This window comes from Limanda limanda, chromosome 13 (assembly GCF_963576545.1).
Source record: "Limanda limanda chromosome 13, fLimLim1.1, whole genome shotgun sequence".
Taxonomy (NCBI): domain Eukaryota; kingdom Metazoa; phylum Chordata; class Actinopteri; order Pleuronectiformes; family Pleuronectidae; genus Limanda; species Limanda limanda.
Window position 1 is genome coordinate 23,701,752 of NC_083648.1, and position 26,934 is coordinate 23,728,685.

Sequence of the window (26,934 nt, forward strand, 5' to 3'; positions counted from 1 at the left end):
TGCTTCTATAACCTTGTCCTCACATTGAACGGAATTCAGAGACTAATTTGTTATTTGACTATATAAATATAATTGCCTTAACTTGGCTTCTATTGACTTTTAACTCATGTTCAGTCACAGCTCTGTGAGATTAGCTGACGTATCCCTGGATCAGCATCATTCCATCATGTTCATTTCCAAATTATTTTAAACTGGATCTTATTTAACACTAGTGATTCCTCAAATGATTCCTTAAATTGTCATCTGTCCACACATTGATGAGGGCCTAAACATGCTTGAAAACCATAGAGCAAAGACTTTAAAATAGCCTCTCGGATCCATACGCTAAACCCAAATAAAAATATAGGGCCATGTACTTCTAACTTCCAGCAGAGGGCAGTGTGCGTATGATTGTGTGTTTGTGTGTGTCTGTTGGGGCGGGGGGCGGGGGGGGGGGGAAGGATAACATGGATCTTATTACTTGTTGCCCAATTCTTTACCTCTGAGGCCTGTTTAATACCAGGTTTTGGTGTCCTTCCCTAAATAAAGTAATATTCTTCAAGAGGATCAGTCAGCACTAGGATTTCTGATACTGTCAGTATCTTGGTCTTTTTCAGTCTTTTCATTTGTCACTCTATTTGTAGCATCTTGTTCTCAACTTACAAAACTCCTCTTACAAGTACATGATTCATTCACACAACACTTTAAGTGCTGTTTGCTATAATTATGTCATTATTTAATTGAACTTATAATGACTTCATTCATATTTGATCTGTTCATGTTTAGGATTTTTAGAACAAGTGTGCAATAATACTAATACCTAGATATGAATATTTAAACAATTTATCATATAGAAAATTATTTATTAAAGTGATTTAGTCTGAGTATCATCTGTTCATTCAAACAAGAAATCAAAAATGAAAACACAAACATGGGTTTTGTCATCAAAACAGGAAAATAACTTTCTATTTAAAAGTGAGTAATCTTACATACCCCCTACCCCAAAAATTATTATTACTATTAATCGCTGTGCATATGAACAGAAAATAGCAGGTATGCACAGAGCAATTAAGCATCAGACATTTGATCGGACAATGATATGAAACACTAAAGGCCAATTTATACCTCTACGTCTTTTCTAAAACTGATAGATAAGACCGCCCTATCCGTCATGGAACGCCCTCTCCGAGCGCCTCGGAGAGCTTTTCGTTCACCTCTGATTTTTCTAAAGGCCGATTTATAGTCGGCCTTTTACGCACGCACGCACGCACGCAAGACACGCAACGGACAGACCTTGGCTGTGATTGGTCCGCGAATGACATCATTTCCGTATGACGTCATTTCCGTATTTCACATTTCCGGACCTCAAACTTCCTGCTTCCTTCCCTGTGTCTGAACAAACCCAAACACAACTATGGTTCTACGATTAATGTGACGTGTGTGTTAAGCCAGCGGAGTTGTCCGGCTGACGGTGGCTCGTTAGAGCACTGACGGCATGTGTGCACGGTCACGTACGGTTATAACGAGCTTTCATAACGGCGCTAGCAGGCTAGGCTAGCGGGCTAGACACCATGCTAACTGCGGTGGTAACGGTGCAAAAACCCGCCGTCACGACTTTAATTCCACTTCTATCATGACACTGTTTCTATAATACGGCCAGGTTAGAAGCAAACACTGGGTAGTAGTTAGTGTCGGGAGTCCCTGCTGACTGTGTGTGGAAGCTGGGGGGAAGCTAGCTGGGGGGAAGCTAGCTGGGAGGGGAGCTAGCTAGCTCCGTGTAGCCTCAAGCAGATTCAAGCTGTGGAATCAGCAACACAGTTCGGAAACAAGACCTGGGAACCGCTGCGCTAAGTAACGATAACATCAGCATTTTGACCCGCTGGGTGTCACTTTATTTAGTTCTGTTAGTTGCCATGGTTCAGTGTGTGGGAGGCGAGCCACAGAGGTAAACAGACACACGTGGACTTCTTCTTCCCAGTAATGGGGTAGGCTTCTCTGAGCTCGTCTTACGTTGCGCCACCTATGGATTTGGCGGTGAATTGTTTTCAACGTACAGTCGTCGGAGAAGTAAAAATCAAAAAGACTCTCTGCTCTCCGTGCAACCCTCTCCGAGAAACGGATACGTAGAAGCATAATGGAGCCTTAAAACAGGGATCATCTGAGGAACTTCTGCTCCAATGTAAAAATACACACGCATATTTCCCCAAAATATCAACATTTTTTAAGAGAATTAATTTTCCATAAACTCCGGAGAAACGGACAGAACATGGTGGACCACGCCTCGGCTGGCAGTTTGTCAGTACAGACCACTTCCACAGAAACCCTACACCATCTGAAAGAAAGAACATAAATGTGTGCAGTTCTGATTGAAGCAGGCGTAAGTCATATAAACCCAACACAGCTCATGGGACCACCCAGTGTTGAACATAAAGTTATGAAAAAAATTAAAAATAAAATGACGTGTGTGAAGGTAAGTTTGATTTAAAAGGTGAGCGGAACTTTGTGAGTTCAAGGTGAGTGTGAGTCGATATCAGTGGGATCAGAGAGAGAACGGGAGATGAGAGAGTGTCTGTGTGTGTGTGTGTTTGTGTGTGTGTGTGTGTGTGTGTGTGTGTGTGTGTGTGTGTGTGTGTGTGTGTGTGTGTGTGTGTGTGTGTGTGTGTGTGTGTGTGTGTGTGTGTGTGTGTCCATTCACTGATTGACAGGGACAGACTGTGGCCGCAGCTGAGTATAGCTTGGATACAGCCCAAAGGTCACTGCTATGAATACACACCAACACGGATACTGACACACAAACAGATACAGACACATCTATTAACTAAACATACATGAATGTTCACACTTTTGTACGACTTTCCTTTAATGGCATCAGTGTCACTGATGCTCAGCTCACTCGGCCTCCATCTCTACTGTGAATTCAGATTAAATGAAGCAGAAAACCTGTGATACACTTATTAACACCAAGGAATCAGTGTCACTGGAGTAATGTGACAACTTAGAGGTCCTGGAGACATATGACAGGGCGAGAACAGAAATAGTATTTTCATCTGTGTGTGTGTGTGTGTGTGTGTGTGTGTGTGTGTGTGTGTGTGTGTGTGTGTGTGTGTGTGTGTGTGTGTGTGTGTGTGTGTGTGTGTGTGTGTGTGTGTGAAAGAGAGAGAGGGAGGGTGTCAGTGATGTGGAGCAAAGAAGCTTCTGTTATGGTGTTGAACAGGGGAAGATTCTTCTGAAGCTACAAGTGGTGGACATATTTCAAACTATATTCCACACAATGATGGAAATGTCATGTCTGCAGAAACGACACAGGCTGATAACGATAGCTGCACAAGAGGAAAGCAGGAAGGAGACACTTAGGAGCCTGGTGCACAAGGTCAGAAAGGACTGATGTTTGAATCGCCTCTCAGCTGCTGAAAGGAAACTGAAGGCGGGCGACAGCTATGAGGATTGGAGAGCAGCGGCATGGTTGAAGACATCATGAGTGTGAAAACTACCAGTAGATGATACAGTGAAGTAAACACTGAGTCAGCAGAAGTGCCTTGAAGATTGAGGAGTTTCATGGTGGGCATCCACAGTGTGCACGTACACATGTATTTCAGTCTGTGGAATGCTGGAGGACACCTGTCATACATTCATGTTGCTGAGCACAGCTCCACTCATGGCAGCTCACGGAGTCACACCACAGGATCGCTGTGGATTTCACTACGCAAGCAGCTGAGAAATGCTGAAGGATCTGGATTCATCTTCCAAATCAGAAGCAATGAACCAATGGATTTTATCAGCAATCTTTGAAAAATAGTCTGTTTTGTCAATTCCGACCAGACTTCTGGGATAATTCCAATCTGCAGCAGTGATCAACATTTACAAGTGTGTTACATGCATTCTAGTCAGGATTACAGCCGTATCACATGACACTGGGCATGCGGTTACGTCTGAGGAGGAGAATCCACACAAACACACTGCTGCATTCAGAGGCCGACGGCAGCTGATTTTCTTGATTTAAGGTCAGTTTGGTTGAGGGCAGAGATGTTCCTGAACACGGTGCTGGTGGTCCTGACGGACCTGTTGGCCCGGCTCCTTGGCAACATCGTGTTCCGGAAGCACTTCCACCTACTGCTGTCTGCGGTGGTGATGTTCGGCCCTGCACTGAGCCTCTGGGTCTCCCAGCACAGTGTCTTTGCCAAGAGGAGCCATTTTCTCTACAGGTGAGAACGCTTCCTGTGTACTCTCTGCTCACGTGTCCTGTCGGGACCAATGGCATCATTGTGTCACTGGGTATTATCCGCCTGCATGTTTGTGTCACTGTTCTAAAAAAAACCTACCAAAATAAAATGACATTTTGCATTTAACCGTTGAATCTGTTTGACATTGAGGCCTGATGTATAGCCCCTGCTTAACATTAGACAATAAGTAAATTATCTGTAATTTGAGTGCTTTTCTTTAGAATAATCTAAACCCCATCATGTATATCAAAAGATCCAGTCTCTACTGTGGGTTTGCTCCCACTCCTGACTCTCATCAACTGTGCCACAATTCCATATTATATGTCTTAAATCAGCATCTCTGTATCGTAGCCATTTCATTCTAGTGTCTGTTGAATTTGGAATTTGGGAGAAATGTCATTAGTGGTTTTAAAAATAGAACAAAATTGGTCATTTTATTTCAACACCACCCAGTAAATCTGATAAAATCTGAGAAACTGATCATCCTACTGCTCATATTTTTTTTCAGAGCTTTATAGCTTTTTACTCTTAGTGTTTTTAGCCGCTCGCTAGTATCCTACAGTATACCAGAAATAAATATGCTTATATGACATGATACAAACACAGATGGATGTCTTCAGTAAGGCTCACAATATTTCCCATGCAGTGTTTGTTAGAGAAGTTTTTCTTTGGCCACTTGGAGGCAGAAGAACAAAGTGTACAGTTGCATAGTTTCAACGTGAATAGTCAAACAGCAACATATATTTTATTATGATTATACACAACATAATATTGTGAATAATGTTGTAATGACCTCTTCATCCTCCTGAGAAATAAAGACCTGACTCTTCATATGCAAAATGCTCCACAAGTGTACATTCATCAGCTGGTCTGGTCATGTCAAGTCAAAATGTATTCTGAATGATTAAGGGGTAGACACGTGAAATGACCCTGCCCTCTTTGCCAGTTGATTTGGCTGTGATGTTTAACTACTGTGACAAATTCTCTTTATCTTTCATCCATCAACTCTACTTCTAAAAACCCTCTTCTCTTCCTTCTCCACAGGGCGTTCCTGCGCTCGGGCTGGGGCTGGACCTGCATCTTTGTGGGTTCTTTCGTCTTCCTCCTCTCCTTCTCCATCCGTCGCTCCGTTGGCCTCTCCATCCGTCACCTCTCCAGGCTCGGGGTGGCTGGAGGCCTTTGGATCATTTTCTGCAAACTCCTGAACCATCTGGAGAATGCCACAGGAAGCTGCTATGAACCTTTACTCAGCGGCCCAGAGGTGACCAGCGGCCAGCCTCTGTTGGTGTTAAGAGAGGACGAGAGCAGGTTTGAGTGCCTCAAAGCTGGGCTGCTGTGGAGGGGATATGAGGTTTCAGAGGACGTCTTCCTCCTCTGTCTGTGCTGCCTGCTGCTGGCAGAGGAGACGTCCGTGTTCGGTCCTTATTTGAGACTGGGAGGGATCTCAGATGCTCCTCTGAGGATCCTCTTCCTCTTCTGTGTACTCTTGCTGGGGCTCTGGATCTTTCTGCTTCTCTGTCTCTTAGCTTACTTTCCCCAGTTCCCCACCCAGCTGCTGGGGGGTGCTCTAGGCTGTCTGAGCTGGAGGGGACTGTATCAGGGTTGGTATCGCCAGGGGCCCAACTGGTTCTGTCCCGGGAGGCCTGGACAGGGGCTGCTCAACACCAAGACTGGGGGTACTGAGGCTGAGGATGCACAACTGAGCCACAATCACAGTGAATAACTGAAAGAAAATCAAAGATCTTGAAACGGACTCAAAAAATCGTCACAATTAAACACGTAGATAAGGCTGATTCTTTGGAGACTGAAACCTGTGCCCTTGTGTCTATTGTCCTCAAATAAGAATCATCAAATAGACTGCGTGGACTTTCAAAATTGTATGCGCTATTTTTTTTCATTCTACAATATGTCATTTCAGCTAATACATGTTTTGTGAAGTGAGTCAATAAATAAATTTAGTGGCATTTATGTGCCAAGTACTTCTTGAAGCTACATTAGCCTTTTAAATGTCAATACTTCGAACACACTTGAGGGCCGGTGTTTGTTTGGTCTGTTCTTTGAGACATGCAGTGCACCAGACCACCTGCTGCCTATGTATATACAAAGGGCTTGATCTCAGCCAATAAGGCTTTAATAATTTTTATAAGCAGATAATACACAAATAAAAACATAATTTCAGCCACAGATCCATCTTATTCCGCCACAGCATATTTTATGAAGAACTGAGGACAACTTGTAGGTGTGGATCACTGTCTTTGCATTTGGGACACAGTGTTAATGTGGAGGTCGACAGACAGTTCCTTGGATTCTGGGATCTGCAGTGTGAATTATGGAACCTTATGTACACGACAGCCATTCTGACCACCAGATCTCAATCTGCCACAGCAAAGTGTCTGAAAAGAATCACTTAAATGCAATCAAGCTGCACACTCATATATCTGTCTCCTAAATAAGCCTGTTTTTTCATCTACAATCAATGCATTATTCCCTGGAAAATTTGTGAAAATGTAAAAATCCTTTCCTGACCCATGTTTGGTAGTTTGTGTAATGCTGCTAAATAACAGGCAAACTCCTTGGCAGAGGTAATACAATGTAATAAGTCTGCATTATGTGAATATACTGAATAAATACAGTTCACCTCAAGAGAAACACATTAGTCTTTACTTCTCTAAAAAAAAGAAGACACAAAACCATTGCCTCCTTTTTTCCCCATAGACTGTCTTCACAAAGAAAACATACAAAACATCTGCTACAGCAAATCAACTGTCTAACTCACATAATCATGACACAGTTTTACAGCGCTTAGAAGATTTGGGAAGTTGTACCATTCATCTGTTACACAGAAAAGAAAGTTCCTTCTCTGGAAAAACAGTCATAAATTATACTTCGGTTTGATACCGGTTTGGTAAACTCAATATCAACATGTGTCAATGTTTTCAACAACTTGACCCAGATAATGTTCATTAAATCTGAGAAAATGTAAAAATTCACAAGCCCAGGACTTCATTAAAAAAAACAAAACAAGACAGACGGACATGTTTAAAAATCATTTGTAGTTCATGGCAAATGACAATAAAGGCATCAACTCTACTTCTAAAAACCCTCTTCTCTTCCTTCTCCACAGGGTGTTCCTGCGCTCGGGCTGGGGCTGGACCTGCATCTTTGTGGGTTCTTTCGTCTTCCTCCTCTCCTTCTCCATTTTTATTTACTACCTAAGGAGCTTGGGCCATATTCACTGAGCAAATTTAACATCTGCTGGTGAGACCATTTCAACATGGATCCACAACAATAAGTGACAAGTTGCATTTATTCCTCTGTGACATTAAATGGTGACATAATGTCCCAGCCAGAGGCTCCGGACAATCTCTGGAGTTTTCCTAGCAGGCCGCTAGTAAAACCTTTAACTGGGTGGGTGCCTTGATGAAACACTTTATAACACAAAGGACGCAACGCATGAAATTCAAACTGAATGGTGTGGACCACACAGTAACCTCTCTGATTATTGAGCTACCTTCTGTATATTACCAACATGGTAAACATTCAAATCTAGTGAAGGTTGATGCACTTTAAGGATCTGAAGAGGTACATTTAAATCTAAAGTGGCCTTTATAAGGCGTCAGTGTAGCTTTAGATCAAGACTATAAGGGTGTAGAAAAAGAAAAGTATTCAAGGGTTTGGGAGAATCCGAGGAGACAATAAAGAAGGTATCAAGGAAGGAAGGTGATGGTGGAGTCAACAGAGTCCAGAGTTTCCCATTGACAGTCCATCATGGCGTCGTACAGCTCCTCGCTGCGCTGCGTGAAGTCTTTGTTCCACTGGTCCACGTCACAGGCAGAGGTGGGGTCTGTAAAATATCCACATGATTCAAACACAGTCAATGTTTGTTGTCAAAATCAAAGACAATTACTGTAAATCAGTGGCTATGTTTGCAGGAGCTGTTGAGCAGAATCTATTTGGCTTTTTATCATTACAATTCATTAAATACATAAACGTAACAGCTGTATGACATTGTCCTAAACCATATAAAGTGAAATAATTAAATCATGTATATGTTTTAATATGCACATTTTAGTGGCATAAGACCAGATCTGTCTGGTGGAAGGAAACAGGGTCTCACCTTCTGCATTATCCTCCTCTAAATCCTCAGTCTCCTCATGGCTCTGCAGGGGACACAGGAAACCCTGACAGTTATAATAAGCACTGACATGCTGAAGGAAAAGAAACTTGGCACAAATAAGACATCAGCATTAAGAACAACATTTAGAGATGTTGCAGTACAGCCATTTAATAAAAATATGTTTTATAATATAACTGAGTATTTTCTGCTTTCTGCAATAATCTGAAAAGTAGCTTGTTTTATTTCAAAATAAGTTAAGTGTTGAATATATACTGTATAACCAAATTTCTGGTTGTGCTTTGTGTATGTGTGCATTTATCAATTTTCCAAACTAGTAACACCAAGAGACAGACTGGATGGAAACACAATCAGAGCTGATAATATATGCCCGTTTTGCCTCCTACTGAACACAAAAATAAAATTGTTTCTGTTTAGGGAAGCTGCCGAAGCTGCCACTTCCCTTAACATTCTAAGCAAACCGACAAATCAGGCAAAAATAATGACATCGTAGAGCTTCCTTCACCTCTACGGCTCCTGAGGTTTCTGTGGACGCGGGTGGCATCCCCGTGGGAGGAGGTGGCATCATTTGGCCTGGTGGAGGGTATCCATAGGGCCCATAGTTGTAGTTGTAGCCACTGTTGTATCCACTGTTATAGCCACTGTTGTTATAGCCACTGTACTGATCGTAGCCCCCCCACTGAGGGTAGTAACCCCCCTGACCCCCGCCGCTTTGGTTGCCGTAGTAATTGGACTGAGACGGGTTGTAGTTGCTGTGGTAATTCTGGCCCTGGCCCCCGTGGTAGCTGCTCATCTTCTGGCTGTAAAATAAGAAATTCAATTCAAGTGTCACATATTTCAAGGGAATGGCAGAAGAAGCTTACATCACTTCTTCACATCACGCTGTGCCTGGGCAAAAGGAAGTATTCACCTCCCTTCACCTTATGCACTCTTAAATGTGCCGTAGATTCAAATAATATCGACACTCAATGATATATAAGAAAAAATGAGACGTGATTGATGATGAATAGACTAGACATTGTTTAGAAAGCCACTCCCTTGCATATGCAAATATGTATCAATTCACACTGGCAGGTCAGGACATGAACTTGAAGTCCAAGAAACTCTTCAGACGTCGGTGAAAAAATTAATCTTTGAGTTTTCACATGAACATGCTAGTCTCTGCAGAGATGGTAGAACCTGCTGGAAAGACAACCATCTCAGCAGCACTCCATTGGGTCTTTATGACAAATAGCATTCAAATGACTTTCTGGTTTGATAAACAGTACAGAGCAGAGCTCCAAACACAATGTCTGGTGAACACCGGGCACTGCCTAAAGGCAGATGAAGTGTGCTGGTAGTAGCATGTTGTAAGGGGAACAGAATGAAAGAAGCTAAATACAGAAATCCTTCAATATACCCTGCTGCAGAGTGACTACAGGACAAGCCTCCGACTGTCCTTGAGTGTAAAGGAATGAAATAGCAGTGGATAGACACTGGAGGATCTGCTATGCAAAGCTTCAATAGGAGTTGCCCAAGAAGTTTTGGAGGCGTCACAGCTACCAAAGTAACCGCCTTTATAAGGCATATAATTAAAGGTCTGAATACTTTTATCAATATTTTAGGTTTTCTTGCAAACATTTCTTAAAGGATGTTTTTAATTTGTCAATGTGAATTATTGGGTGAAAGAGGCAATTTTTCCCATTTGCAGCTAAATCTAGATTAATTGTGTAAAAAGTGTGTCAATACTTTCGGGAGCCACTGCATGTATGACATTAGCATTTGTAAAGAATGTCTGGCTGTGATGGTATTAATGATCTCTCAAAAATGATTTCCTTTGTTTCTTTGTCAGCAACATACCTCTTTGCCACAGCAATACTGAGTCTGAGCGGCTTTCCACCGAGCATTGTTCCCTGGCACTCCTCAATCGCCTTCTTCTGCTCGGTCTCCTCCCCGAACTTGACGAAACCGTAACCTCTGCAAGTCAAACAACAATTACACCGACGTTCCACACCAACACACACTACATGATTGGCATCAAATGGCCACTTATAATGAGAAACAGAATATAATGGGTATTATTATGGTAGAACTGAAACTTGTTGTTTTACTTTTAACATGAGGTAGCATCACTTGAATTGTGAGTTGCTCTTGCTTAGCCTATATGGGGAAAACAATAGTTTTAGCATAAGCCCGCAAGAAAACATATCTTCAGCCTTTTTTGAGATTGATGCAGATGTTCTAGTGGTCAACGTCCACAGCACTGCCATCCAAATAATCGCGACACTAATAAAACCAGGAAACACTTCATATTATTGCATATTTCTTACAAAAAATGTTCACAACACAATATAATATACAACAACAACTATTAAACAAAAAATATCATCTAATCTTACACGATACTTTCAACATTGCTAACCAGTCCATTCAAGTGGGCTAACATACCTGGAGTATCCGTACTGGTCGGTGACGACTTTGGCTCCTTTGCAGGAAGTATACTTCTTAAAAACTTGGTGTAGCTGGAAGTCGTCCACCTCAGAGGCCAAGTCGCCTACAAACACTGAAAACTCTGGCCTTATGGTAGGAAAAAAGTATAAAACATATAAAGATATCTTTACATCAAATTTACATTCATATTAATATCTGTTATCAAAAGTGTGTATTGTAGGAATGTCAATCAGATCTTACCCTGCCTCTGGCCGTTTCCCGTAGGTGGCATAGTTTAACTTAAACTTCCGGGGCTGCACATGGGGAGAGAAGACAAATGCACTGAGCAGAGCTCAAACTCCAAAGACGTGTACTATAGCACTGATATTGCTGGAAATAGAGAATGGAGTTATTATGGTTGTTGTTATTTGGGTTTACATACCTCCACCACCCAGACCAGCCTTTAGCCCATTCCTCAGTTAGTTCCTACCAGAGACTCTATTCACAGCTTCAAACAAAGTACATTCATGTACAAGCAGCCTTTTAGCCACCTTCAGCAGCAGGTACAGGCCGGTGGACAGGGGAGTCCAGTAGCTTGGCCCAGCTCAGAGGGCCAACATCATTTCAAATTCAGCAGCAAGCAACTAAAGCTCACAACGTTACACGTCACTTTAGATTTAGAAACGGTGATTTTGGTTTTATATTTCCAGGCGCTGATGGAGATTTTTAGTCACCGCAGCAAATCAATAGTAAAAACTCTATAGTGTCTGTAACTGGTACAGCACAATATGAAAATAAATGAAAATAAAAGAAACACAGATGGCAAATCGAATAGATCTGGTTCACTTATAGATGATGTATCAAACATTCAATCCTGTCGAGATTCTGTGGTAAAAAAGTAGGACCAAGACTAGTTGAGCTCCACTATCCACAGTCACATCAACAATTAAAATTTGTTTTATAACATAAGTCTAATACTGGAAAAAAAAAGGAAAGGTAATATTGAATCGTCAATAATATTTATATATTTGTGTAGAAACAATATTTATGTAATGCAGTAAAGATCCATCAGAAATGATTTATAATTTTTGCTATTACACCATAGAACTTACCGGATTTGATCCTGGAACCAGTTTTCCATTAAGTCTTTGAACGGAGCGGTCAACACTTGACTCGTCTGCCAGCTCCACAAAGCAGTATCCTGCAGAACCACTGCACAGGAAGATAGAAATGTCAAAGGCACTGGTATTAACATGTGGTTTTTGTGATCCAATCAAAAGAGGACAGCTTTCAATACAGGTGTGAACACACTCAGATCAGAGTGCGATCCAATCGCCCCACACCACATTCGGAGGTGGTCTGGGCCACATATGACGGACCTCCTCCTCAGCTGACACATGTAAATGCTGGCCACATGTGATCTCTCGGGATGGAGGTATTGAAACCTGAAATCTGACCTTGTGCCGTGGACAGAACTATGTACCAGATACACAGCTTGGTCACTTAATGGTTTAAGGTCAGTAGGCTAGTCTTATATCAACAGTAAGCTGCTTACAGTAGGCCAACACTTTCCAGTTTCCCACCTCTTCTAAACAATTCTCTGAGAGTTAAAATACCAGCACATCTAAAAACGCAATCATTGTGTGTGTTCAGTGTTTTACACGGATACTGATGTAAGGCGTGAGGTGCTCTGTATAACCTACCCTGTTATCCTGTGAGTAATGATCTTGACTCCAAATGGCGTCTCTCCCATGGCACTAAAGGCCTGCTTGATGAAGTCCTCATCCATGTATGGGTCCAACTGAACACACATGCAAACACATTTTACACATTAAATCTTTGAATCATTAAACCAATGTTGACAAGAGTACATGAGCATAACTGTATAATAAAAAATAAAATAACAAACGATGACAAAACTGGTTCGGATTGTTAATTGTCTTTTCTAGGACTTGTTGCTACATACTTTAGTTACAGGTAAAAAACTTATAGCATATTATTTAAATAATGTACAAAAATATCATGTAAAAGAATGTATTCAGAGAAGTAAAATGAGGCACACAATGAGATTAAGTTGAGAGCATCAAAGGGCAATGAATTTGGCCAAAGTTTCAAATAATGAGGTGATGTCAAATCCTCACTGTCTACATAACATAACATAACTATTATCAGGGTCATATATAGAAGATGTTATAAATGTTTGAGATTGAAAGACATAATCCACAATTGTGCTCGACAACAATAAAATTACAGAAACGTCTTGCTGTTTTCCTTGTCAGGTCCACTCTCATATTATGTTGTGTCCCTTTTAGTTCTTTGTTACTTAGTTTAATCTTTTTTCTTGTAGCGCATCAACACCTGGAAGAGGATGAGGCAGTGCTCCAAATCACTGGCTTCCGGGGTTTTGGCCAATCAAGTTTAAAGGGGCTTAGGGCATCATTGCCTGTTTGAGTCCGAGGCTCAACTGAGGCTTTGCTCGACAGCTGCAGTGATTTGAGGAAAATGTGTCTCTAGAGGAATCTTAGAATTAAAAACATGAAACTGGAAATAACCATGAGCTATTTTCAGATTAGCTCAACTCAAGGTGTTTAGCTAAAGCTTCCTGCAAAGTGAAGAGTTTCAAGGGGGAAAAATTGTCAAATTGTCAAAATTGTGTCTTGGTAAAGATATTCACATAGCGTAGTCTAACCTATCTCGACTGGTGTCAAGTATCCAGGCTAACTTTATGTAATCGCGCTAGCAGCCAGCGCGCCTGGCTAAGCTAACGTCCCCGGACTAACTCATGCAGGCTTCAAACTTACGTCCCCCATCCACAGGCTCGTCTGTCTGTTGAACATCTTCACGTCTGGAGCCGCGGTGATAATAAAGAGGAGTTGGTTGGTGTTTGAAGGAGGAAAACAAAGGCGATTGTTTACAACCTTAAAAGTTGTATTCACGTTGAGCCAAACACACGAGATCCCGGTTCCTGTTCCGGCTCATACTAATACTTCCGGTCGCGACCCCCCCCCCCCCCTTTCAAATTAAAAGACATCGCAATCTGTTTAGAGAAATTGTAAAAAATATACTCTTGTTGGATTTGTTGTTTCTAATTTGTTAGATAAATATTACGATATTCAATTTTAATCTCACTTATAAAATCCCAAGATATGTCCTGTGGCCGCTGCATTCAGAGCACATCCACGAGTTAACCCACAAAAACTGTAGGCTACCTGCAAACTTTACAAACATACAGGCATTTCTATTGTTACATTACATAATTACATTATTCACACAAATTTTCCAGTCAACGCAAATGGGCAACACAAATAAAAAGGCTTTCTGCTGCTAAAATACAGTGAACTTGTATATAATATCTGTCTGCTAAGCCATATTGAGACATAATAATGGAGAGCTGTTTCCTGGTCTACTTACTCTTTATTAAACATTTTGTTGTCAATAAAACCACAATATTTATAGTCCAGAGAGCTAACCACCACTGTATAAACTGCTGACTCCACTGTTTTTTATTCCTATAATTAACTGGGGCTTCTACCATTAATAACATTACATATCATGCCCATTAATATCTCGCTTTCTATTTACAAGCCCCCCCTCTTCTTGCCGTTTTCCACCCAATTCTCCTCTTTCCTCCATCTCTTTCCTCTCACCCCAACAGAGGGTGACTGGATGGCCGTCCACACTGAGTCTGATTCTGCCAGAGGTTTCTTCCAGTTAATGAGGGAGTTGGTTTTCTCCACAGTCATCAAGTGCTTCCTTGAGGTAGGAACTGTTGGGTTTCACTATACTATTAAGGTCTTGACCTTACTTTGTGAAGTGCCTTGAGATTATGTGTGTTGTATACAAATCACATTTCATTGAATTCTAGGATTTGGCTTCCATTGTAGAAATTTGTAGTAATAGGAAACAAGAGCAACAACATAATTTATTCACAGATAAAATAGACGGTATCTCTATGGTGCTTGTCCAGTCTTTCAGTCTTTTCCACATCTCTTCCACTCATCAGATTATCACCTTTACTTCCACCTGTAGGATATTCATCAATATAATTTCTTATTTACTTATTTTCTTACTGATTAATACAGAATTATATCCTAAGTTGCACCAGCACATATATAGGTGATGTTTATATCCTACATTATTCTGCTGTCTATTAGGGGACTGGAGCTATATGGCGGTGTCTGAAGTCCACAAACGGCTCCATCACACAAAACATTCAGCATACTCCATAGCCAATATAATGATGATTATACACCCATTCAGCTATTTCTATTGACTTTGCATGCATTCAAGCTGCATATAGATTTATTGCATCTGAGTAGTCAAGTAATAAGTGTTTTTGTTTGAGTTAATTAACCTTGACGTTCCAATAAAATGTCAGGATGGATTTATCTTATTTGCATAAACTAATTGCTGAATCACATTGGCTTGTCTATGTGCATTTATTAACTGCATTCATTAAACCCTGGGATATGTGCCAATTTTCATTCAAGTTGAATGTTGAAGTGAGGTCCACGTTCAAAGTTCGTTTGCAGAGCACATGAAGGAGGACACATGAAGTGCAGACACAGGCAGGCAGGATTGGCTCAGAAGGCAGGGTGGCAAAACCGCCCTGCCTTCTGAGTGATGTTGCAGGCAGAGCTGTTCTGGAGGCTGGCAACAATGACAGGACACCTCTGAAGAGCAAATATGGTACTGGGGATCAGAGCAGGCTGCAGGACAGGAAGAAGATAGAGCATGGATGAAAAGGAGGCCATGTAGGGATCAGGTGGGTTGCTGGCTGACCACTCATGTGCAGACTAATAAGTTAGAAAGAAATGGCACTTGGATCTCATGATTTGATTGACTGTATTTTGTTCATTATTCATACTGTTTGGTTCACAATTCATCTGAAAATAATTGGTATTGTGCGACTTTCTTATATATATTTTTTTTAAACCAAATTCTTTTGTGAATGTTCAGACTTTGATTTGATTTGCTATAGGTTTACAGTATCTGTGAGACAGAAGGGTGAGGCGAGGGTGAGGATGACAGACGCACATTTACACACATTTACACATCTGGGTAAGAACCAAGGAGGAAGACAGGATGGAGTTTTGGGGATTAGGTGGAGAGATAGAGCAGTAAAACAGGGAGAGAAAAATGATGACTAATATGAAGACGAGTTAAAGTGTGAGGCATGGGTGTGAGGGGGTTACGAGGTGAGATGGAGCACAGTGGAACCCAAATTGATGGAATCAGATTCCGGAAGTTCCTGCAGGACTAGATCTTGGTTTTCATTCGGCCTGGATTGTGACTCGTCGGTGGGGAAGACAGGGATTGGGGCTCCAGATGGGGAGGCATCAGTGGGGGACAGGATGGGGGAGGACGGTGCATTCGGAGATGGCGTCAGAGTGCTGTAGGAAGGTGGGATTGCTGGTGTCTGCCTCCTAAGCAGCTGCATAATGGTCCTGATGTCTGATGACATACAAGACTCCAACCTGTAAAACACACAGAAAAAAGATGAGTTTCTAAAGATACTATATGTTAACCAGTCTGTTCTGCAGCTGAAATACTTAACTGCAGATGTGATTTATCCAAACTTTTGTGCGAGAGTTTAAGCTGTTATAACTATTGATAAAATTGTATTTAGCTTGAAATCGGACATGCATGTAAAGTCACCACTGTTACTGATAAAGAGCATGGCTAAGCCTGAAGACCCACCTGGTTATCTGTCGCTGCAGAGCATCAAACCTTTTCTCCAGCTCCACTCTCTGCCTCCCAGAGATGATGGCGGTAGGAGGAGGAGGAGGAGGAGGAGGAGGAGGAGGGCTGGAGGGACAGTGGGAGGGGGAGGAGGGCAGGTAAATAAGCTGGTGAGGGGAAGACTGATGAGGAGGTGAAGGGAGGCTCTGGGAGCAGGGCACTTCCTGGTACATGTGCTCCTCTTGACTCTCCGAGCTCAAGAACGTGAAGATGCTGGACACTCCTGGAAACGCGTCAGTCTCTCTGCACCCTAACTCCTCCACTTCATCCTCACTGGAGAACACGGAGCCATATCTACAGAAGCAATCAGAAGTTGTTTTGTAAGGTGGATTAGTGCAAAACAAGAGCTGATAATAAATCTATATATCTATATCTCACAGTGTATGTTTATGATCATGGCCGTCACGCTGCTCCAAGTTACTGAGTTGTCTTCCACATCCGAAGGCAGATTTCTGTCTCTTTGCTGAGATGGTGACACCTGACAGATACAAACACTCACTGTGAGTTCACAACCTGAAGAAATCTGCGACATTTAGAGAAACGTAACTTTGTCAAGGACATAATCTTCAGACACGGGTCCTGGATGAGAGGTGGCACCTGCGTGACCATCCTTTGCCTTTAGACCAGCACCGATTCTCTTCAAATTCTAATTTAAAAATCTAATAACAAAGTTGTCATTTAACAACAACACTTTCATGTTTAACAAAAGTTTTCAGCACTATTAACTAAAATAATATCCTTCATTAGTCCCACTGTGGGCAATTTGACATAATACAGCAGCAAGGGGGCAGTAAAAAAATACACCTATCAGCAAAAAAGAATAAATAAGCAAAGATATAATACAAAAAATATATGAATTGTTAACAGAATATTTTGTGAGAGCATAATTCTAATCTTTTCAATCTTTATCATTTTCTTTGAAAATAAAAATGCCATGTAACATCAAAAACTCATATGCATATAACATAATGATTAAGATTAAGATACATTTATTTGTCCCAAACACATGCACAGACATGCACAAGCACACTCATGCAAGGAGGGAAATTTAACCTCTGCTTTTAACCCATCTGGTGCAGGACACACAGAGCTGTATTATCATTTTATATCTGCGATTGATATCGGCAATTGGAACTTTCCATACAATTATGAATATGGTGATACATTTGAAATATGGGTCACGTCACCATGATATGCTGCTTTATAATGTATTTCCTTTGTTGGGCAATTAAACAGAACTGACCTCATTATCATCATCAACCATTTTCTTTGTTACATAGTTTCCTAGTTATTTTACCAGTTTTATTTTCCTGGTTTTAAACAAAGTCTCATTTTAGTGCCTCCACTGCTCTGTAAAGAAATTACAGACGGCTTTCCTCAGACAGAAAAATAACTGATTCCATCAACCCTGACTGCAGTGCATCTCCACAGGTGCTATCTGTCCTCATGAGCCGTTTGGTGGTAGTGAAGTGTTACCTGAGTGTTTCCTCTGGGGCCGACTGAAGCCCTCACAGTCTGAGTCGTCTCCACTCAGAAGACCCACAGCTTCATTAGACACCTGCACACAGAGACGAAAGGGAAACAGGAGGATTCATTTACAAGTGATTTATTCCATCCATTCATTCCATTTCATTAAGCTTTTTGTTTGATAAAACCATTTACGAAAGAGGGCAATAAATTTAAGTTACTTCTGAGTTTGTATTATTTCAGACATCTCAATTTGAATAATTTCCACAGTTTCCACCTGGTCATAGTAAAGCTGTAAAATATATGTAACTTACGTCTCTGAGATTGAAGGTGATCTCCAAGTTGGACCAGAAATATTCACAAAACTCAGGATACATGTCCATGACCTGAAAATACACAAAACAGGAAATTTACACGTCATTACAAATGGACACCAAATGTCACAAAGAACAAAGGCTGTTTAAGAGCAAAGGGAGGATTTAGCCAGTGTTAGTATGTTGTTCTAATAAAGACATATATATGTTACCTCCAACATATCCTCTCTGTTTATCTTGTGCAGGTCACAGTAGGTCAGAGCTCTGACATCAGCACTAGATTTTCCTGGCAAAGCATCCAAATTGATGGGCTCCCCAAAGATATCATTCTTACCTGGAGGAGGAGAAATCATGTTTATCACATGATCATGTTCTTTAATTGATAAATATGAGGCACAATAACTCTACTCCTCTCCTAATTGGGCCAGTAAATGGAGCTACTGGCACATACCCGACTCATACTAGCACCTACCCAGTATAGCCACCACCACGTTTCCTTTGACGATCTCTATCGACCCTCTGGAAATGAAGAACAGATCTGAGATCTGGTCCCCAGCATGAACCAGGGTGTCACCCGGAGGAGCGTGGGTGGTCTTAAACCTCATGGCCAGGGCCCTCAGACAGCCCTTCGTGGATCCTAGGCACCAATACAAACACAACAGGTTGGTAATTTACTGATTTTAACTACGCTATGCTGAATTTTCAGCATATTGTGTGTGGCAAAATGCAACCTCAAAATGCTGTTTGCAACTACTCATAATTCAATCACTTATTCAGATCGGTATGTTTACATGTACAGAACATTTTTGTAATCAGGTCCAGTCTTTTTTGGAGCCCCTGGAAGTTGCTCTAACCCTTCATATATGTATACATCTATCTACAATGTCAGCATCCTGATTCTGTACATTTTTAAACATGTTGCTGTTTTCTGTATAGAAGATATTAATCACAAGTCATTCCAGTCTTTAAGACACATCCCTACTCTGTTGCACTTCCTGACGTTTCTTCCATTTTTCTTTCTTGTGCAAATCAAGGCTCTGTGGACTGAGGGACTCGTAATGCAAGACAGATTGTAAAACCCCACATGCAAAATTTGTTGCTTGTGATATTGGCTGATAAACTAGATCTCTGATGAATCCTCACTGATGTATTAGCACATAAACAGCATATTGAGGTTGTAACTGGTGAAGAGACAGCAATTACTTGAAACTATTTTGATCAATAATGTGCATAAGTGTTTGTATGTAAAATCCAATTCTGAAGGGTAAGTACAATTTTTTTGAGTTTTCATGTGTGATTAACACTATATGAGTGTTACCTTTGAAAGCGTTGCAGTTCTGCAGCAGTGACCTGTTGAGGTGGAGACAAATATCTGCCTGGAGACACTCTGGGAACCCTTTTAATACCTGGAGCAGTTTTTTTTAGAGATAGAGGACACAAAGAGAGGACATAGTGGGATTAAGCACATGGAAGATGATGAAGCACACAGGCGTGTGGATGGTGAACACACACACACACACACACACACACACACTCCATAAATAATCTTACAGGTGTGTTTTCATTCATCTTGGATGAAATAGATTGTGTGTGTTTGCAGTCTACAGCTGAAACAACATATTGAGCCTTTTCTTCATGGTAACTAGCTGGTGAAAATATTTACAATAAAACGTATTCTTTCAGGCTTTTTTCAAGAATCAAAGTGACCTTGACCTTTGACAACCAAATTCTATTCAGGTCATCCAAGAGTCCAAAGGAATGTTTGTGCCACATGTAATTTTATTTTATATTGAGTTCAAAACAACGCATGGCTATGTGAACTTGAACTTTTTGACCTTCAACCAAGAAAAGTTAATTGGTTCATCTTTGAGTCTAAGTGAATATTTGTATCAAATTTGAAGACATTCGTCGAGTTGATCAAAAGATAACATTTTTCAAGAAAAACCTCAAGGCATTCTTTCAATATTGTGTTCATGAGAATGGGATGGACGGATGTCCGTCCATCTGTCAATGAACACTCACAGCATTCATATCAATTCCATTGGTGTAAGACCAGGCATGTTGGAAGTACTCCTCCAGCCGCTGCCTTAGAGGGTTCGGGATCTGGTGGAAACGGATGAACTCTCGAACCCTCATCATCTGGGCATGGTAGCGCGCTGTACCAGAGTAAAGCCGCTGGATAATGGCTGACACGTTACCAAAAATACTGGCGTACATCAGAGCTGTGGAAGAGACAGAGACAGAGAATTTATATAATTTAAACAGGGAGTTTTGTCGTCTAGAACCGTGGCTCCCAAACTAGGGGTTGGAACTCTCCAGGAGACATTGAGAAGGGGGGTAAAATGATTTACAGGAACTTCCAGCTTAAACCAGCCTATTAGACTGGTGTTAGTCTGTGTGCATTTTCAAAAAAACAAAACAATTTAAGGAAGAACTGGATCAGCTGTAAAAGCAGCTGTAAATCTTAGAGACCAAGTGAGTTGTGAAATCTGTTTGTTCATGTGCTCTGAAGTCACAATGTGGAAAAAACATGGACACAAAAATGTGGTGTATGTAAGTGCTTAGGGTGTTTGATCAACACGGTAAAGAAAAAGGACCAGGGGTTACAGACATAATGCTTTAAAACATTCATGTCAAAGGTTCAGTGTCGAGAACTTAGTGACATCTAGTGGTGAGGTTGCATGTTGCAGCTGGATACCCCTCACCTCATACTACCCTTGAAAACATGAGAGAGAACCTGTGGTAGCCTCCGGTTCTCAAAAAAACTCAGAATTTGTTAAGTTTGTCCAGTTTGGACTACTGCAAAAAACATGGAACCCATGCACAGATGCATAGCCTTATACCACAACCACACAGAGACCTAAAGACCTAACATTACAGGATATATTCCTTAACTGGGAGACTTCCTTTACAGAACTCACCGCCGATGAGCATGACACAGATGGAGAAGATCTTCTCAGAGTTGGTGTTTGGGGAGACGTTCCCGAAGCCCACACTGGTCAGACTACTGAAGGTGAAGTACAGAGCCGTGACATATTTGTCTCTAATGGACGGACCCGACTCCAGGATGGAGTCATTGTACGGTTTCCCCAGCTGCTCGCCCAGATTGTCCAACCAGCCAATCCCAACTGAGGTTGACCGCTCCACATTTCCTATGGCGTACCTAGTGTAAGAAGACAAGATTCAAGCGTGTGTGATATGCAGTAGGTTGTGTGTGTCAGTCCCACACTCGACAGTTTACGGTAATGTACCAGATGCAGGCCAGCCAGTGGGCGATGAGGGCAAAGGTGCACATGAGGAGGAAGAGGACAGCTGCACCATACTCAGAGTACCGATCCAACTTCCTGGCTACACGAACCAATCGAAGTAACCGAGCTGTCTTCAGTAAACCAATCAGGGTGGTGGTCTGTTAGGAGGAGAAACAGAGAGCAGATGCTTTTTATTTTATTCATATTTTAACATGGACTCTGGCCTCAAGATCTTCATTTCTTTCTTCCTTACTCAATGTTTCCCTGACACTCTTTCCTCCCTACTATCCCGGTTTTTACCAGACCCCTCATTTTATTTTTTTCCTCCCATCACCCTACCTCGCCTTCTCCACCTCCCCTGACTGCCTCCTCTCCTGAGCGGTAGATGAGGAGATCGAAGGGAATGGCTGCCACCATGTCGATAAGGAACCAGCCCTTGAAGTAGTAGACAGCAATCCGAGAGGACTGGCTCACCACCTAACGAGACACAACACAGTCAGCCACGTCCAACGTTCAGTCCACATAACGAAAACAAAATTTTAAGTCTGAGGTTTGAGGTCATATTTCATTAGGCCTAATGCGAAATGTCAAGTGTTTAGTCTAGTTTTTGTCCAAATCAGAATAACCATTCTAAAGTAGACATACAAAACAACTCTGAAAGTAACAGGGGTTTCATAAAGTTGTTTAGGTCCTTTGGATCAACAATGTTTTTTCTAAGAAATAATGAAAAGATGACATGGTTTATAATTACATTTTTCTTTCTAACAGAGCAAATCTTTCTTATTCAGCATATTTGTGACATTATCATTATTGAGTGCATGTTACAGGGATTTCTACAAAAACAGTTGTGTATAGTAGGGTTAAAATATGATACAATACAGTATGATACAACACATTATTAAAGCTAAATTAAAGATATTTACATTCTTTGTTACATATTACAGACATGTTCTACAGTTTACTTAGATTAACTGAATGTTCATCATTATATTATATAAATAAGATTACAACATGTAAAAATGGCATTGTCTGATTGAGGTATATACAGTGTGTGCACAGAGTAGGGATATATACTCCAACGCTTTTCACTGATCTTTGAACCACAGCAGTGAAAAACAAAAAAAGATATCACTGTGAGCTACAGTTAAAATGGAACATTTTTTTATTTATTTCTCTACATCCACAGCTAATGGCTCTCTGCTGCACTCTCTGAGTAAATGAGTCAGTTGCTCAGTGGACTGGTAAATTAGTTGTCCTGTCAGTTAGCAGAGCTGTTAATTAGACAGCTAATCATTCAGTCAGACATCCAGGTCAGTTCACCTCGTCATTGGAGTTAACATATGTGGTCCTGAAATTGATGATTATGTCCACAATGAACATGATGTCCACGACAAGATCCACCACGTTGAGGGGGGAACAGGAGTAACCGCAGGTCTGCATGGCTGCTTCCTCCTGGTCACTGGAAAAAAAGACAACAATGATGTCATTTATGAGGAGAAAATTCAACATAAACCACAAGAGTGAAAGTGCAAATTATATTGACTGCATCATGATTCGTCCCATGCTGTGAGCCTTTATGCAGGAGTGAGAGATTTCTAATTTAACTTTATGGCTCTTTTGTTGGAATTGTTGCTGTGATAATGGACTATGGATTTTGGATAATGACCTGCCCCACCTAAAATTGGTTTCCCCTGTTTTTGTTGTGAGCACTGTTTTAGTCAGCATCTTGGCCTCAGTTCGTCTTATCAGTGTTCTGAGAGCGTACCAGCATTTCCCCTGTTTTTTTTCCTTGTGAGTAATTTAACCAAGCTAAGTTTTTTGACCTTGGCTTCTGCCTCTATGTATTGGACTCCTCTGCCTGCTCTCACTATATTCCAGTGTACCCCTCCTGTAAGTGATGCCCTAGTGTGAAGTCAACATTTAGGTCCCCACCAGTTATCAGTTTTGAGAGACTGCAAGATTGAACACAAATAATGGTATCTAAAGGATGAAAGGACTTTGAACTGCATCCAGTTAAGTTCATCTTCCAAGTTAAATCACTTTAGCTGATCAAATTCTTCAACATGTCATACTGGTGTCACATGTATTATGTACAACATTTCTAAACCATTCATTGGTGAAATTAAGTTCTAGCATGATAAGTTGAGTGGCACAGGGGTAAACTAATGATGTGATACTTCAGGCCCTCGTCTGGGATGGAACCATTTGGATGTAAGTCAATTTATGAAATAGCAAATGTGCCCCAAATATTCCAATATAAATGTGGGTCTTTTTTAGCAAACATGTGTTGCTCTAGGCAAGGTATAATCTGTGATGTAAACCTAAAGAAGTCCATGTTGTGTATATGGCCCAAATAGCACAGAACAACCTTTGGTTGACATGTGGTATTGCTATTGATTTTTTGTGGCCCATATCTAGCAAACTGTCGTGAACCACCAAAGGGTCATCATTAAAGGCAGTATGCGGGCTGCATGACAGTATGGCAGTGGGGTCCAAATCTGGCCCAAAACAATGCTGCTATCTAGGAAAGACCTTTTCAAATCATCTGGTCCAATATGGAATAGAATATCAAGTCAGAGTAATCTCAAATATAAAAGTCTAACATATGGACATGAGAACTGTTCTTTGAGCCTTGTGAGGTCAGGAATCAAATTGATCCTGTGGGTTTCTCCCCACATATCAAGCACACGGGTTAGCCAGCATCGTTGGCAGTGAGAGCAAGATAATCCGCCCATGCAGAATTAAACTCTCTTTCCTCAGAGACTTTTCTTATTTTTGGATATATCCCTGTTTAGCTTATGGAGGAAAGTTGTCCGAACTCAATAAGCCACCTGAAGGGAATGGTGCCGGGACGTAGATGTATATAGGATGAGAGCCATATTTTAATTGACGAAATATATTTATATTTTTTCAGTGTCACAGCATCAACTCAAGTGCTCAAGTGTTCCCTTTGAAGGATTATTAAAATAAAACCATTTATTTCCATGTTATTTTTTGTCAAAGCCACATGGAGCTACTGCAGAGGGGCTCCTGAGCTGCGGGTTGCCGACCCCCACCTTAGATCAATCTGCAGATCAGACATGCTTTGTCAGCAGAAGTTCACATGCCAATTGTTTAAGAGTTTGTTTGTCAGTTCCATTTTGGCAGCAGTTCAGAGAACAGCATGGGAAACCTTACATCACCATAATAAACTAATGTCAGTCAGAACAGAGTCCGTGTTGTGTAAATTTCCCACCAACCTCAGTAGAAATGTAGCAGAGTAAGGGGTGAAAATTGCTGTGTAAATCACTAAGAGCAGAATCACCCAGTCCCACACAGCTTTGAATGGACTGTAGTGAAGGATGGTCCACTTGTGGATCCTGGGAGTCTGAAGTTTATACTCTGGCAACACATCAGCCCCCAGAGACAGGACCTAGAGGAGAGAGAGAAGGAGTCTGTTCACTCTGGGGTTAACATGCAGTGTGTTTGTACTGTATCGTCCCACCTGTTGGCAGAGCTCCTTATTAAAGATTCTCCAAGTGTGTGGAAGACAACTGGTGGGGTGGGACGACAGTCCAATAAAAGATACGTCCCTAATTTGGTGTTTTAATGATGGTGATGTGAGGAGTAACACATCATCCATATCTCCCACTGACATTCAGTTGAGTTAAGATCTGTTGTAAAACCATCTGATTCACAGCATCTAATTTCTCAGTAAACCTGAACCACTTTCCATGATATGTGGAGAGGTGGGACCTGACACAAGGGAGAACCCATTACGTTTAGATGCAGATCTGTATGTTCAACATTTTCATTTATTCCTTAGAGAATAATTCATGTATCGTAATGAAAAAAATCTAAGATGTTTAAGGGACTGATATTTCTGAGTGTTTGGTGCAGACCGAAATAAAAATCCAGATCTAGTGACTTTAAATGTGGTTTTATTTAAATCTTATAAAGATGGCGGCACACATACTCAGTGCTCCCTACAACATTACACAAGGAGGACCGCTCTCCCCTAATGATCAGAGGAGAGGACCTGAAGAGGGTTTCCTGTTTTAAGTTCTTTGGGACCCACATCACTGAGGACATCATATGGTCAGCCAATTCCAATGCTGTGATAAAAAAGGCTCGACAGCGGCTCTGCATTTACCGTTCACTTTAGAAAAGCAACCTGTCTGCAGAGCTGCTCAAGGCATTTCATCTCTGCTCTATCGAGAGTGTTTTAACATATTCGTATCACAGCATATATGCAATCTGACGATAAAGCTTTCTAATTGTAATCTAAATTATAAGGGTACTTTTGTGCCTTGGTGAAGGCACACTGCTGATCTGTAGGCAACTGACAGGAAGCAACACTTCCTGTTGAATCACCAAATACACAATTAAGTACTCTTCTTTTAAAACCAAGTCCAAAGGCAGCCCAAGACAAATCTACACAGGAGGCTTTTAAAATGTGTGTTGTCTCACCCACACAGACCTGATATAACAGATACACTAGGTGCTTATACACATGCAATTAACCCCGGGATCCTCTGGACATTATCTTGAGGGGCTGTAGATGCACCTCCAGGTAACCTTTGGACTTTCTGCAAACTTTCTCGAAGTTGATGTGAGAACACAACAGGAGATTCTCTTCAGGATTCAACACAGCGAGTGGGGGTTAACGGAATTTTTTAGAATGTCACAGACACAAAGTTGAAAGAAAACAAATATTTCTGGATGAAAAAGCAGTGCCGCACACATAGAAGACACCAACAAAGAAGTCAGGAGAGCTTTTGGGGATGGGGGTTATGTTTTCTCCGCAGCAGTATTAATAAGTTGTGTTTCCTGTGGCAATGTTGTTTACACAAAGTTGACACAGAAGCATTTGGGGCTCAGCATCTTGCCCAAGGACACTAACACCCACACACACATGCATGTAGACCCTGGGGAAAGAGCGGTGTAATTAATCAGCAGCAATTAAAAATCCTTTGGGATCCACTCCTACACACCAGCAGCAACAAGGCCAAGCAGTCAAGGACAGTCAGGGGTCTAGCTGGACACCTTGATGGATGGAGAACTGGGATGAAAAGAGGATGAACCATAACATATTTCCCTGTGCATTGTACAATTTATAATTGTGTATGTGACAAATAAAGTTTATGTTATCTTATCTTACAGAGATATTTACCTGGTGCTGATATGCTGAGTAAGAGCAAGATTTAGCTATCGTCCCAACTACCAGCTCTTAATAATATGAACTGTACCACTTGGATATACATATACTTGACAAATAACAACTTTAAAAAGTTAGCATAAATATTATTGCATTGTTTGAATTCTTTGTCCAAATCTTAAAATAATGTTATTTTTATTCTCATATTTAATTGTTACTGTTCACAAATTCACACGTTCTCCCAGTGAGGAGTGTGTGAGGTTTATCTGGGCACTCCAGCTTC

The 26,934-nt window shown here is 41.2% G+C and overlaps 2 protein-coding genes and 1 pseudogene across 2 annotated transcripts; 1 reads left to right on the plus strand and 2 right to left on the minus strand.

The window, feature by feature from the left end:
* Positions 1-4,002: 4,002 nt before the first annotated feature.
* fitm1l (fat storage inducing transmembrane protein 1, like) lies at positions 4,003-5,922 on the plus strand. Its single transcript, XM_061083671.1, has 2 exons — positions 4,003-4,181; positions 5,244-5,922. Exons 1-2 carry the CDS (start codon positions 4,003-4,005, stop codon positions 5,920-5,922), a joined length of 858 nt encoding a protein of 285 aa, XP_060939654.1.
* Positions 5,923-6,838: 916 nt separating this feature from the next.
* On the minus strand, positions 6,839-13,706 carry trnau1apb (tRNA selenocysteine 1 associated protein 1b). The gene is made up of 9 exons (XM_061084372.1): positions 13,545-13,706; positions 12,447-12,544; positions 11,856-11,955; positions 11,005-11,057; positions 10,762-10,890; positions 10,174-10,290; positions 8,840-9,134; positions 8,317-8,359; positions 6,839-8,043 (listed from the first exon to the last, which is right to left on the minus strand). The coding sequence occupies exons 1-9, from the start codon at positions 13,578-13,580 to the stop codon at positions 7,907-7,909; spliced, it is 1,008 nt and encodes a 335-aa protein (XP_060940355.1). The 5' UTR covers positions 13,581-13,706; the 3' UTR covers positions 6,839-7,906.
* Positions 13,707-15,889: 2,183 nt separating this feature from the next.
* LOC133017563 (potassium voltage-gated channel subfamily H member 6-like) overlaps positions 15,890-26,934 on the minus strand; it is a 30,238-nt pseudogene continuing 19,193 nt past the window's right edge.